Here is a 15000-nt window from a genome sequence, read left to right as displayed (position 1 = left end):
CACACACACACACACACACACACACACACACACACACACACACACACACACACACGAGGGAGGGCTTATGTCGTGAGTGGTGATGAGTTTTTTATGAGAGGCAATGGACTGAACTTAACAATGTGCTGCATATCATGCATACCAGTATTATGCATACCAGTACTGAGCCCAACCGACAGGGAGGGACAAAGAAGTCAGTTGTACCAGGTCCACGAACTGAGGGGGGGCTAGAATTGGGACCTCATTACATTTTATGTTAAATTTTATGCCCTTTCAGATGACTTTGTCGCAGGCCCGGGCCCTGTTTTTGAGAAATGACAGCAAGAAGTGAAGCATAGAAAAGCAAAACAAAACAAAGTGAGGATGGTGTGATGTCAGATTTTCAATTTACACAGATTGTAGTTGATAGAGGTTGCTAATTTGGTGGTTGTGATTTTCTGTGAAATGGACATGCGCCTAAACTTAGGTTAGGTTTGGTTAGACTTGGGGGACCACCATGAGCAGTGATAGATGGGAGTTGAAGCAAAGCAAAGCAAGGGCAACATGAAGTCAGACTTTCATTTCACATGGAATTGGTGTTATTATAGGTTGGGTTACTGTAGGTTTGTGGTTGGTGGTTGTGGTTTTAAAGGATGCGTGCACCTGAAATGAGCTCAGTTTCAGTTGAATTTCAAATGTTGGGTCATCATCAGCATCCCGCATGGCACCGACATGACTTGGTATGAATAGATGTACATCCACACACACGCAGGCACGCACGCAGGCACGCAGGCACGCAGGCACGCACGCACGCAGGCACGCAGGCACGCAGGCACGCACGCACGCACGCACGCACGCACACATGCAGGCACATGCATACACATGCGCGCACGCGCACACACACACACACACACACACACACACACACACACACACACACACACACACACACACACACACACACACACACACACACACACTGACCTCAGGGATTGTGGCCCAGATCTATTGTGGCGTGTGTGTGTGTGTGCGTGCGTGCGTGTGTGTGTGCATATGTGCATGTGCGTGTTTGTGTGTGTGTGTGTGTGTGTGTGTGTGTGTGTGAGGTCATGTGCAGGCAGTTAGCGATGCAGATTGGCAGCGCTGGTTAGCGGTTATTGGCACGTGAGTATAAAGGGGCGTTTGGGCAGACCTCCAGCAGGGAGCACAAAGGACCGAGGAGAGGAGGCAGGAAGGCACTCTATGAATAGACGGAGAGACAGGAAGAGAGAGACAGAGAGAGAGAGAGATAGAGAGACAGAGGGAGAGAGATAGAGAGAGAGAGAGAGAGAGAGAGATAGAGAGAGAGAGGGAGAGAGATAGAGAGAGAGAGAGAGAGAGAGAGAGAGAGAGAGAGAGAGAGAGAGTGAGGGAGGGAGAGAGGGAGAGAGAGAGAGGAAGAGAGAGAGAGGGAGAGAGAGAGAGAGAGAGAGAGAGAGAGAGAGAGAGAGAGAGAGAGAGAGAGAGAGAGAGAGCGAGAGAGCGAGGCAGAGAAGCAGAGATGATGAGGGACTAATGTAGAGCAGGAGAGAGACGCAGAGAGACAGAAGGACAGAAAACGAAAGAGACGGAGAGAGAGAGATAGATGGAGAAATTGAGAGAGGGAGAGAGAGAAAGAAAGAGATGTGAGAGAAAAGAAAAAGATTGAGAGTTGAAACAAGAGTGAAAGAGTGAGTGAAGGAAGAAGAGAGAGACAGGTGGAAAGAGAGAGAGGACAGAGTGAGAGAGAGAGAGAGAGAGAGAGAGAGAGAGAGAGAGAGAGAGAGAGAGAGAGAGAGAGAGAGAGAGAGGAAATGAGAGGGAGAGAAAATGAGAGAGGCAACAAAGAATAGAGAAACAGCAAGGAAGAGAAAGTGCGTAAAGACAAGAAGACAACAGCTGTTGGATTAGGCGGCAACATTTTATCATCAGATGTCTGGACTGCTGAACTCAACAGTACTTGGGCCAAGTGTGTGTGTGTGTGTGTGTGTGTGTGTGTGTGTGTGTGTGTGTGTGTGTGTGTGTGTGTGTGTGTGTGTGTGTGTGTGTGTGTGTGTGTGTGTGTGTGTGTGTGTGTGTGTACACAGGGTGCGATTTGTTGGAAAACCAGAAGGGGGGATATGTTTCAGATTTTAAGCAATATCAATGGAATTACATTGAACTGTGATAAAATCGTGTAGAAAAAGTGGTGATATCAAGACCAGAAGGGGGGACAATCCCCCCCATCCCCCCTACAAATCGCACCCTGTGTGTACGTATGGTGAACCGCCAGTGCTGTTGTGTGTGTGTGTGTGTTTGCTCATGTTTGTAAATCTGTGCGTTTGTCTATATTTGTAAATGTGACTTTGGATATGTGTGTACATGTTTGGAAATGTTTGTTTGTGTGTATGTGCATGCATCTGTATCTGTATGTTTTTGAACGTTAAATCTGGATGGTCATTGTGTGTGTGTGTGTGTGTGTGTGTGTGTGTGTGTGTGTGTGTGTGTGTGTGTGTGTGTGTGTGTGTGTGTGTGTGTGTGTGTGTGTGTGTGTGTGTGTGTGTGTGTGTGTGTGTGTGTGTGTGTGTGTGTGTGTGTGTGTGTCTGTATCTCTCTCTCTGTGTGTGTGTGTGTGTGTGTGTGTGTGTGTGTGTGTGTGTGTGTGTAGTGGTGGTGCCGTGTTAGGCCATATGGAGGTCTAGCGGACTAGGAGGAGTCTGTAATTGGATAGAGATGCACGTATGCTGTGTTAGCATGGGGTCCTCCACAGCTTTGTCTTGGCCCGGGACAGTCCAAAAAAAACCCACCCCACCCCGCCCCCATGCAATACATACAATGCAATGAGGAACCAATTCTGGGCCCCCTCCTCCCTGTGCCTGGGATAAATGACCCCTTTGCCCCCACGGTTGGCTTCCCTGGCTGTTAGCATGGGGTGCTCCACGGTCTACTCAGACTTAACCAGACAATCGTATTGTTGGAGGCTAAGCCAGACTCTTGATCTTTTGACTCTTGATCTTTAGTCTAATGCAGTATTGTTCCAACAACTCACGGCAGTGCATCACCCCCCACACATTATTTATGTGTACAGCAATGCATACAAACACAGATGTCCGTGTATTGTGCTGTCAGTTAGCCTGATCAAAGCGAGCCCATTAGCGTAAATAGAATCAGGAGGAAAGGGGACACATGTGACAATACAAACACAAACTCCCTTTATTTATTTTCATTCTCTGTCATTCTCTGTCTCTGTCTGTCTGTCTTTTTGTCTGTCTGCCTACCTCTCTCAATCGCTCTCTCTCTCTCTCTCTCTCTCTCTCTCTCTCTCTCTCTCTCTCTCTCTCTCTCTCTCTCTCTCTCTCTCTCTCTCTCTCTCTCTCTCTCTCTCTCTCGCGCTCTCTGTCTCTCTTTCTCTCTCTCTCTCTCTCTCTCTCTCTCTCTCTCTCTCACTATCTGTCTCTCGTTCTCTTAGTCTGTGTCCCTTGTTCATAATTTTCTACCTTGACACAGTGGGAAGTGGCGCTGGCAGTAATATGTCTTGTCTGTGTATGATATGAGAGGATGTTTAAATTTCAAACTGACAAGGTTTACACCATTAGCATGTGCTTGCTTCAATTATGAAGTGTTAGAGTAAGTTTTTTATGTTCTCCTTGTCCTGTTTTCTTCCTTATTTTTTTTCCTCCATGTTTTTCACTCTTCTGATACCTTTCTTCTTTTTTCTTCTCTTCTCTTCTCTTCTCTTCTCTTCTCTTCTCTTCTCTTCTCTTCTCTTCTCTTCTCTTCTCTTCTCTTCTCTTCTCTTCTCTTCTCTTCTCTTCTTTTTTCTTCTCTTCTCTTCTCTTCTCTTCTCTTCTCTTCTCTTCTCTTCTCTTCTCTTCTCTTCTCTTCTCTTCTCTTCTCTTCGCTTCTCTTCTCTTCTCTCATTACCTTGTCTTCTATTTTCCACTCCTTCTCTCTGGTCTTTCATCCCTCTCTCCCTCCCTTGAGGGCGGTAGTGGCTCAGGTGCTAGAGGAGCCTGTTAGGCAACCAGAAGGTTGCAGGTTTGAGCCCCGCTCTGCCTGACGCCATCGATGTGTCCTTGAGCAAGATAATTAACCCCTAATTGCTCCTGGTGGCAGGGTGGTACCACTGCCACCGGTGTGTGAATGTGAGGCATGCTTTGGGTGCTCGAAGGAGTGGAAAGGCACTTATAAATGCAATCAGAGGTGATTCTAGGGTCAGGTGGGGCCCCAACCGAAAATGTAAAAGAATGAACCTTTGAACCAAAATCACCACTACTGTAGTACAATATGGGTGCTTATTCACTATCTAGGGACTTGGGGGCCCCAAGGGGCTGCCTGCCTTGCCTGGTGGCAAGATGCGCCTCTGAATGCAGTCCATTTACTCCATCTCCCCTCTCTCTCCTCCCTCCCTGTATCTCTCCTCAGTGGACCATGTGATCCCGGAGCCTGGTGCCAGCCTGCTGGAGGCGTTTGACCACTGGAAGGAGTGGGGTGATGAGAAGGCCTGCTGCGACTACTCGCTGCACGTGGACATCACACACTGGAACGACAGCGTCAAGCAGGAGGTGGAGACCCTCATCAAGGAGAGAGGTGACACATACAAATACACATGCACACACACATGTATGTACACACACACACACACACACACACACACACACACACACACACACACACACACACACACACACACACACACACACACACACACACACACACACACACACACACACACACACACACACACACAAGAATCCTTTCATTCATCCATTCATAACTTATAACATGTTTTGGCACAATGCATTTTAAATGTCACTGTGCCCTCTTGAATATGCCTGATGTAGTGCCATTGTCTGCTTCTGTTTCTCTCTGGTCTGAGCAGGTGTGAACTCCTTCCAGGTGTACATGGCCTACAAGGACTTCTACCAGATGAGCAACAGCGAGGTATGTTTGTTTGACCCGGCTTCAGCTCACCTTGCATGCCCACACGAGCCTGAGACACATATGGACCACATCTGGGCCGTGTGCGGGTTGCATTCTGTTTGAAGTTGCACCAGAAAGCCTATTGATTGACCCCTATTAGGGGACCCTATTGAAAATGAGATGCTACACCTCAAGAAGCATTCTCCAAATTAAATAAATAAAATGAAAACATGAAAAAATAGATGCCATTCAAAGTCAGCTACTTGATCTCTGCCAGTCACTGGCACAATGGGAAGCAACAAGAGTGTGTACAAATATGCCCTAGTGCAGTGTTAAAGGTGCACTGTGTAATATTTCTAGTTGTTTATTTCCAGAATTCATGCTGTACATTCACGATTGTTACCTCTTTTATGAATATTTACCATCACCATCAAATTCTAAGTAGGCCTATTCATTATGACTGGGAAAATTGCATATTTTATATGAAAAAGAGGATCTTCTCCATGTCCGCCATTTTGAATTTCCAGGAATAGACATTTTGAACTGCCAAACTTCCTGTATTTTGTACATTTTAGGAAATGTTAGTTTATTATTTTATAAATATTCGTGAAAAGATCAAATTTGGCAATAGTCAGCACAGTTTCCATGATCAGCACACAGTAGTTGCAATACCTACTCTGGCCACCATCCTACGCAATGCCCCTTTACACGTAAATCAACACTGAGAGAGTACATGACAACAAGAGTGTTAAATTACACAATCACAATACATACTCTGCTCTCTGACCAGCTGCAGTTATTGAGGTGTACTGTCGTGTATGTGGTGAGGTGCTGGTGTGTGAATGTGCAGCGGAATGGGTAAGATTTGTAACCGTGGTTTCCCTGTGTGGTGTGTGGTGCGTGCCTCCACATAAGTTACAGCGGCTGCTGCTGCCACATATGATATGTTGTCGTGTGTGTGTGTGTGTGTGTGTGTGTGTGTGTGTGTGTGTGTGTGTGTGTGTGTGTGTGTGTGTGTGTGTGTGTGTGTGTGTGTGTGTGTGTGTGTGTGCGTGTGCGTGTGCGTGCATGAGTGTGTGTGTGTGTGTGTGTGTGTGTGTCTGTGTCTGTGTCTGTGTCTGTGTCTGTGTCTGTGTCTGTGTGTGTGTGTGTGTGTGTGTTTGTGTGTGTGTGTGTGTGTGTGTGTGTGTGTGTGTGTGTGTGTGTGTGTGTGTGTGTGTGTGTGTGTGTGTGTGTGTGTGTGTGTGTGTGTGTCCCAGAGTGAGTATTGTGTTCTATAGAGGTTGTTGTGGACAGGCAGGAATGCAGGACCGGCCGTGTGAGAATGATGTCATGTGAACCTCAGTGCTCAGTGTGTGTGTGTATGTGAAGGTGGCTGATTGTGTGTGTGTGTGTGTGTGTGTGTGTGTGTGTGTGTGTGTGTGTGTGTGTGTGTGTGTGTGTGTGTGTGTGTGTGTGTGTGTGTGTGTGTGTGTGTGTGTGTGTGTGTGTGTGTGTGTGTGTGTGTGTGTGTGTGTGTGTGTGTGTGTGTGTGTGTGTGTTCTGAAACAGAGAGACAGACAGAGAGAGAGAGCGAGACTGTGTGTGTGTGTGTGTGTGTGTGTGTGTGCGAGAGAGAGAGAGAGAGAGAGAGAGAGAGAGAGAGAGAGAGAGAGAGAGAGAGAGAGAGAGAGAGAGAGAGAGAAACAGAGAGAGCGGGAGAGAGTGTGTGTGTGCGCGTGTGCGTGTGCGTGCGCGCGCGTGCGCGTGCGTGTGCGTGTGTGTGTGTCAGTGTGTTTGAGATAGTGTATGTTGGTTGTGTCTGATATTATGTGTAAGACTGCCAAGCTCACTCCCTGCGTGTCTCTAATGTGTCTGCAGCTGTATGAGATCTTCACCTTCCTGGGGGAGATGGGAGGCATCGTGCAGGTCCACGCCGAGAACGGAGAGATCATCGCAGAGGTAATCACTAACCAGAGCACACCCACACACAGCCACTCGCACCAGTGCATGGGCACACACACAAACACACACATACACACGCACAAACACATACACACGACCGCACACACCGCATGGATGGACACATACACACACACACGGAATGCACATTCATGCACACACAAAATGCACACATACATACACAAACACATACACAAATACACTGACACACACACATGGGTGCACTAATGGGTGCATGGGTGCACGGACACACACATATACACACATACACGGAATGCACACACACACACACACACACATATATATACGGTACATACACACACGGAATGCACGCATTCACACACACAGACAAGCACACAAATGCACACATTTACACACACACGCACGCGCGCGCGCATACACATGCATACACACGCATACACACACACATGTACACGCACACACATACATTACACACACATACAAACACACACTAAGGTATTTATACAGTGTTTGTCAGCTTGATTCCCTCTTTGATAACGGACACAGAAGCATGCACAGAGACACATGCCTACGCAAACACACACACACTGAAACAAGTACATGCTCACACATACTGTGTTATCGTCACCATCACACACATTCCAAAGCCACACTTCTGCCTCAGCTTCCAGTCATGTTGAGTTGAGTTGAGTTTGTGTACACAGTGCTATCGCCACATATTGTCCGTGACGAATTCCTGCACAGCCTCAGACACTCAGACAAAACACAACTGTTAGGAGGGATGGTGGCAGAGAGAGAGAGAGAGAGAGAGAGAGAGAGAGAGAGAGAGAGAGAGAGAGAGAGAGAGAGAGAGAAGAGAGAGGAGAGAGAGAGAGAGAGAAGAGAGAGAGAGAGAGAGAGAGAGAGAGAGAGAGAGAGAGAGAGAGAGAGAGAGAGACTCTAAGAGAGTAAAAGCTGGAGAAACAGGCATGTGAAGAGATGGAGAGAGAGGAGAGAGAGAGACTGGGATGACAGAACAAGTGATTTTAAGACAACAGGAAAAATAAGGGGGAAAAGAGGCATGTGAAGGGATGGAGAGAGAGAGAGAATTAGAGAGAGAGAGGATGAGAGAATGAGAGAATTAAAGACAAAAAGAAAGAAAAAGATGGAGAAACAGGCATGCGAAGAGATTGAGAGAGAGAGAGAATGAGAAAATGAGAAAGAGAGAAAAAGATGGAGAAACAGAGGCAGACGAAGAGATGGAGAGGGAGAGGGATATTGAGAGAGAGAGAGAGAGCGATAGAGAGAGAGAGAGTGGGAGAGAGAGAATCAGAGATAATAAGGGAAAAAGATGCCGAAACAGAGGTATGCAAAGGGATTGAGAAAGAATGAGCTGGGGGAGAGAGAGCGCGATAGAGAGAGCTATGTCCTGAATGGGATGGAGAGAGAATGAGCTGGGGGAGAGAGAGCGCGATAGAGAGAGCTATGTCCTGAATGGGATTGAGAAAGAATGAGCTGGGGGAGAGAGAGCGCGATAGAGAGAGCTATGTCCTGAATGGGATTCTTCATTCTCCACACTGCATAGTGGATGTGGCACCAGAGGAAGTGGCCGCAGTTTGTAGGCCACATGTGGACACATGAGAACTCTCTCTGGTGCTCTGCTGTTCTTGTGTCGGCGAGAACGCAAAAAACAATATGTGCACTCTTGGATACATTTATGCTATTGGCATGTAGAGAATTGTTCTGGAATGTATTAGAATTGTTCAGGTTTTTTTCTCACCGAAAATTGCTTGAGATGGTCCTCAGCTGTTTTTGGTGTTTTTTGTTCACTAACACAGAGTTTACTAGATGTGATTCGTTGATCAAAGCATTCCTTATGTATTTCCGTAAGAGGTATATTTGACCCCTGTCCCTACAAACCAAAAATATGCTTTGCACGAGAAGCTGATTCCTAAAATACATTATATTACATTACATTACAATTAGGTGATGCTTTCGTTCAAAGCAACTTACAGTTATTTTCAGGGTATTGGTTACAGTGCCTGGAGCATTGCAGCGGTCAGGTGCCTTGCTCAAGGGTACTCCAGCCATGGATAGAGGTGAGGGGAGAGGTAAGGGTGGGATTTGAACCTTCAACCAAGGGCGTAGGTTTGGCTTGAGCTTTGGTAGGGACAACTTCAACCAATTTTTTTTAAAAAAAAATTAAAAAAAAAAAAAAACATAGATTCTTTATCTAGATTAATCTGACTGGTATTATAAAATTAATCTAGGCTCATTCAATATAGGCCTATGCGCCCTACCGAAATAATGACTAGGGCCTATAAGTAAGGAAGACTGTTTCTTAAACCAGGTGGCACATTAGACCAGGGCTCATATCCTTTTCCCAAAATGAACAGTGCTATACAGTAAGTGGTAGGCCTACATGTTCAACAGAGATAATTCTATTTAACATTTATTTAAACAAAATTGCTTCAACGACTAAGCATTTCTAATGGGTCTGGACAACATAACAATGGGGAGAGAGATAGTGAGAGAGAGAGAGAATATCTGTATCTGACTTCAAGACCGAGCCCCTTTGTCCTGGGAGAATAAACGACCCTTTTTTGCCTGACAATATCTAAAACCTGACTTTTATTCTTAGAATGTCAGAGGAATCACAACTTGAAATTAATTTCTTTTGCCAAACTTTTTACAACATGCGGCACACGCGGCACGCGGCAACCGAAATGAGCAAGCATAAATCGCATTGAGCTATCGAGTAGTTTGACAGTCGGAATGTTTTGCAATTATGGCATGCATTATGTGAGGTGTGTGGATAGCCAACAGGCTACAGCAACTAATTCAAACGGCAGCATCTCCAGCATCCAGACTCTCTCATGCATTCATTCCCATGTTTATTTGCATCTGCCAGGGCTTAATCGATGGCTACAACGTCAAAACTTACACTCAAAAGGGAGGGTAGGAGGATAACGCTTATCTTACCTAAACACCGAACGATGCAACACATGCATAGATGAAATCTTATGGGGCCGTAGGTTTACTGTTGAGGTAGCATAACTTCTTATGCCAGTCGTCCTTTTCTTTTTGGTATCTCTGAGGCTCATAAATGTCAAATTCAGAAGGAAACATTCATGCCGTTTGAGTTTAATTCCAATACCAGACAGATGCGTTCACTTTTCAGCACCACCAGCGTGGACCACTGCTTCCGCCTGGCCGCTTGTTGCAGCCAATAGCGGCATGGGTCATCATAGCTCACTAACTAGCCAATTTAAAATGTTTTTTAAATGAATGCTACGACTGCATAGTATATTGAAATATTAAACTAATCAATGTAGATTTTCGTTCAGTTAGTTCTTTTTTTTAAATTAATATGTCAAAAATTGGTCGGGACTATTTTATAGCCCTTGAATATTGGTTGTGACATGTCACGACCGTCCCTACCCAAATCTACGCCCATGCCTTCAACCCTCTGATATTCAGACCACCTCCCTAACCATTAGGACACAGCTACGTACAGTAAATGCCTCATGTTATTGGTGGTTGGAGCCTGCTGTCACAATTCACTAGGCAGGTTTTGGTATCGACCTTCGGACCAGCTGTGGTCTCATCTGAGTGCAGTATTGATGTGTAATGTGCTTGGTAACAGAATGGGTTACACAAGGTGACATGGACTCACTAACCCGTGTGTGTGTGTGTGTGTGTGTGTGTGTGTGTGTGTGTGTGTGTGTGTGTGTGTGTGTGTGTGTGTGTGTGTGTGTGTGCGTGCGTGCGTGCGTGCGTGCGTGCGTGCGTGCGTGCGTGCGTGCGTGCGTGCGTGCGTGCGTGCGTGCGTGCGTGCGTGCGTGCGTGCGTGCGTGCGTGCGTGCGTGCGTGCGTGCGTGCGTGTGTGTGTGTGTGTGTGTGTTACAGGAACAGGCGCGTATGCTGGAGATGGGCATCACTGGACCAGAGGGTCATGTTCTCAGTCGCCCAGAGGAGGTAAGGAACGTGTGTGTGGAGGAGAGCAACGTGTGTGTGGAGGAGAGCAACGTGTGTGTGTGTGTGTGTGTGTGTGTGTGCGTGCGGCGTGCGGCGTGCGGCGTGCGTGCATGCGTGTGTTTGTGTGCGTGTGTGCGTGCTTGTGTGCATACTTGTGTGCGTGAGTGAGTGCGGGTGCGCAAATGTGTGTGTTTGTGTGTATGTGTACGCATGCGGCTGCACAAATGTGTACGTGTTTGGATCTCTGTCTGTGTCAGTGTTTGTGTGTTTGCATCTCTCTCTTGCTCTGGATCATGAACAAATGGTAACGATTCATGATATAAACCTAAATTTAGAACTGCTTAAGCAGTAAATATCAAATGTCCGCCTCACAGTAATAATGAATGTGTATCACTGTGTTTAATGATAGAGTTTCAGGGTGAGTAGAGATACGATATGTAACACAAGTTTCTCAGCCATTCTCAGAACCACATCTTGTGCTGTTGACATGTCATGGATTGCCATTCATTAAAGCCGGTTAAAAATACTGTATACAGTGACACGCTTTTAATCGAAAGATTAGCTTTCGTGGTTTTGCTATTTTGCCTTTTGTCATTAGTTTGGCATGCTAAAGATGACATGCAGCAAGTGTATTACTGTACAACATAGTACAGGATGGGTAGTTTTAAGGCTTCAACAACAAAGTAAGATGTTTTGCATTTTGGATCAGTATCCAATTATGGATCCGTATTCATTCACCTATCCTGGAGGTGTTCTGAATGAGGTATCACACTGTCTGATATGACAGTCGAGTAGACGTAATTTTCATTCCCAGAACTAGCGAAAGAACTACCATAGATCGTGCAGTACGCTTTGGCAGACCTACTTTGTTAAGCACTAGAGAAGGCAAGAGCACTATAGCCAGTGGTACATTCCAATTTCTCACTTATTCTCGGTTGTCTTGTAGCCTGCCACAATCAACAGGGTATCACTCTGTGCAATACACTATACCTTGGCAGACCTACTTTTTTGTGTCGAGCAATAGAGAAGGGAAGATGAGAGCACTCTAGCCAGCGCTATCATGTCTTGGCATCGGCCATCTTTATCGGCCATCTTTCCACTACGGTCTGCCTCCATTTGAGGAGCGGCGACTGGGTGTGACTGAGGGCAGGCAGGCGTGACATCGTGTAGGGCGGTGTGCGATAGGGTAGAGGGGGGGTGGGGGATCTATAGAGGTGATATTTCATCCGCCTCCAGCCGTAACCAGGGCCGATGACAGCTTTTTGCCGGGCCCAGGGCAAAGTCATCTGAAAGGGCCCCCCACTCAATATATACAATAAAAATCAAATTTTTGGCGCCCTCCCTCCCTGGGCCCGGAACAACTGGACCCGTTGTCTCCCCCTGCCGGCCTACCTGGCTGTAAGCTGTATTGTAGATGCAGTCTGCAGTCTGCAGCCAGAGACAGCATCCTACGGCACCTGCCCACGCAGCCTCATTATAAAGGGGAGATCTGCCATGCAGGGAACAAAGTGTTCCACAAGCAGTTTCAAATCCCCAGGCACAGCGGGCCCACACACTGACAGCGGTTTTATAGTCACACCATGCCCCCCTTCTCTCTTACCGTACACTGATACTCAAACACACATTAGAGTAAGAGAAAGAGGAAATCAGCGAGTGATTAATGTACGTGTGTGTGTGTGTGTGTGTGTGTGTGTGTTTGTGTGTGTGTGTGTGTGTGTGTGTGTGTGTGTGTGTGTGTGTGTGTGTGTGTGTGTTTGTGTGTGTGTGTGTGTGTGTGTGTGTGCGTGCGTGCATGTGCGTGTGCGTGTGCGTGTGCGTGTGCGTGTGCGTGCAATGTTGGTCTGCGTTTATGTCTGTCTGCTTGTGTGCACACCTGTGTGTGTATGCGCTCATATGTGTGTGTGTGTGTGTATGTGCCCATGCAGCTTGAGGCGGAGGCTGTGTTCCGTGCCATCACCATCGCCAGCCAGACCAACTGCCCCCTCTACGTCACCCGGGTGATGAGCAAGAGTGCTGCTGACATCATCTCCCAGGCCCGCAAGAAAGGTGCACCACCCTGAACCTTTACTCTGCAATGCTGATGCTGTATACGTATATATGATTATATCGGATTAATACAGAATGAATACTGAATGTCCAACCTGAAACATTGAAAACACTTTTGCAATAGAAATGTAGGTCCATGGAATGTGGTCAGCGTATTTTTCCTTTTTTTGTCATCTCAATGCACCACACAAAGACTGCATCACCACTATTGCTTACCTGCATTATTCCACATATTCTTTCTTATTCCATAACTTATTTATTCTGTAATACTGCCCCTGATTCAGCATCACACCCAGTATTAGTACTGCTCCATAGTACTTCATTCTTGCTGACTTACCTACTTTTTTGGGAACTCATGGAAATCCAGTATGTAGGCTGCCTTGATTTGTTTCATTGATAAGTGAATGCAAATGAAGTAGCATCATTTATGTGAATAGTGACTGAATCTTCATCAAACGTGTCATCAGGTAACGTTGTGTTTGGAGAGCCAATCACAGCCAGCTTGGGAACCGATGGGACACACTATTGGAGCAAGAACTGGGCTAAGGCCGCCTCCTTTGTGACATCACCGCCTCTGAGCCCGGACCCCACCACGCCTGACTACCTGAACACGCTACTCTCCAGGTAAGGCAGCGCACGTACTACATGCCAGGCATGTGGTGTTTACCCATCTGTATGTCTCTATTTCTGTCTCTGTCCGTCTGTCCGTCTGTCTATCTGTCTGTGTCTGTCTGTCTGTCTGTCTGTCTGTCTGTCTGTCTGTCTGTCTGTCTGTCTGTCTGTCTGTCTGTCTGTCTTTGTCTGTCTGTCTGCCTTTCTCTTGCTCTTTCTCTCTCTCTTTCTCCCTCCTCCCTCTCTATCCCTTCCTCCCTCCCTCTCTCCCCTTCCCTCCATCTCTGCGTGTGTAAATGCAAGCAAGACAGGGAGCTAAGCCTAGCTAAGAGAGCAAGTGTAGCACAACTGTATAGAGAGAGTGATGATGTATTGCACAACCTTATAAGCTGCCTGATATCAACGGACAGGCATCCAAATGACAACAACAAGAAATGTGTTAGAAATGTTTCCCTAGGTCTCCTTGCTGGGAGTTACTGTAACACTGCTGTAAGCGAAAAGGGTGTTAGAAAGTCTAAGACTGCTTTTTTAATTGTTTGAGTTTGATTGGCCGAGTGTCATTGGCAGGGTGGCTTTGTAAATCCCAACATATCCCCAGAGACAGTTAATATACAGTGTGATCTTTGATATCCATTTATGGTGCCGTAACATATTATTACAAAATACCCTGTTATACAGACGTTGTACATGAAAGAAGCTGATGCATCGGACTAAGCGAATGTCACGTTTCAACATGACAGAATATTGTAAAAATGCTGACTCATGTTGTGAACTGAACTGTAATTCAGAAGGCTTAAGTGATAATCGATGTGATACATTTGTGTGCAATAACGATAAAGTTTCATTGTGACCATGACAATGCAATATTAGGTGACCGCACCGATTCATACTGGCACGCTGTTTTTCCGAGAAATTCAACATAGAATCGATCTCTGATCTGTCTGCCCATCTGTTTAATCTGACACTCAGAGTATCATGTAGCGGAGATAGGAAATTATAACATACATACACTCTCTGTACTGTCCCTCGCTCTCTGTTAGTCTCTCACTCCCTATTTCTTTCTATCTATCTATCTATCTATCTATCTATCTATCTATCTATCTATCTATCTATCTATCTATCTATCTATCTATCTATCTATCTATCTATCTATCTATCTATCTATCTAGCCTATCTATCTTCTCTCAGTCTGTATTTTTTTTCCTTTTTTCTCTTTTTATTTCTTTGTTGACACACACACACACACACACACACACACACACACACACACACACACACACACACACACACACACACACACACTCACACACACACACACACACACACACACACACACACACACACACACACACACACACACACACTCACACACACACACACACACACACACACACACACACACACACAAATCCGGCTAAGTACTAGAATAGCATAGGCATGAGATGTTGCATGTCCTTTCAGTGCTACAACTCTAAGGATGCTTTTCCTTTGGAAGCTTCGTCATCTCTTTCTGCTGTCCCCTCCCCCTTCATCTCTCTTCCAAGCAGTGTTGCCAGATGTACA

The 15000-nt window shown here is 46.1% G+C and overlaps 1 protein-coding gene across 1 annotated transcript in view; it reads left to right on the top strand.

Moving 5' to 3' along the window:
• The window catches only part of dpysl3 (dihydropyrimidinase like 3), a 48793-nt gene that overhangs the window by 13212 nt on the left and 20581 nt on the right, over positions 1-15000 (top strand). Inside the window, exons 4-9 of the mRNA XM_063203672.1 lie at positions 4402-4566; positions 4859-4920; positions 6760-6840; positions 10711-10779; positions 12705-12825; positions 13293-13449. Coding sequence (XP_063059742.1) covers positions 4402-4566; positions 4859-4920; positions 6760-6840; positions 10711-10779; positions 12705-12825; positions 13293-13449 — 655 coding nt within the window. The remainder of the gene's footprint in view (positions 1-4401; positions 4567-4858; positions 4921-6759; positions 6841-10710; positions 10780-12704; positions 12826-13292; positions 13450-15000) is intronic.

Source organism: Engraulis encrasicolus, chromosome 7, assembly GCF_034702125.1.
Source record: "Engraulis encrasicolus isolate BLACKSEA-1 chromosome 7, IST_EnEncr_1.0, whole genome shotgun sequence".
NCBI lineage: Eukaryota > Metazoa > Chordata > Actinopteri > Clupeiformes > Engraulidae > Engraulis > Engraulis encrasicolus.
This window is presented reverse-complemented; position numbering and strand designations above follow the sequence as displayed.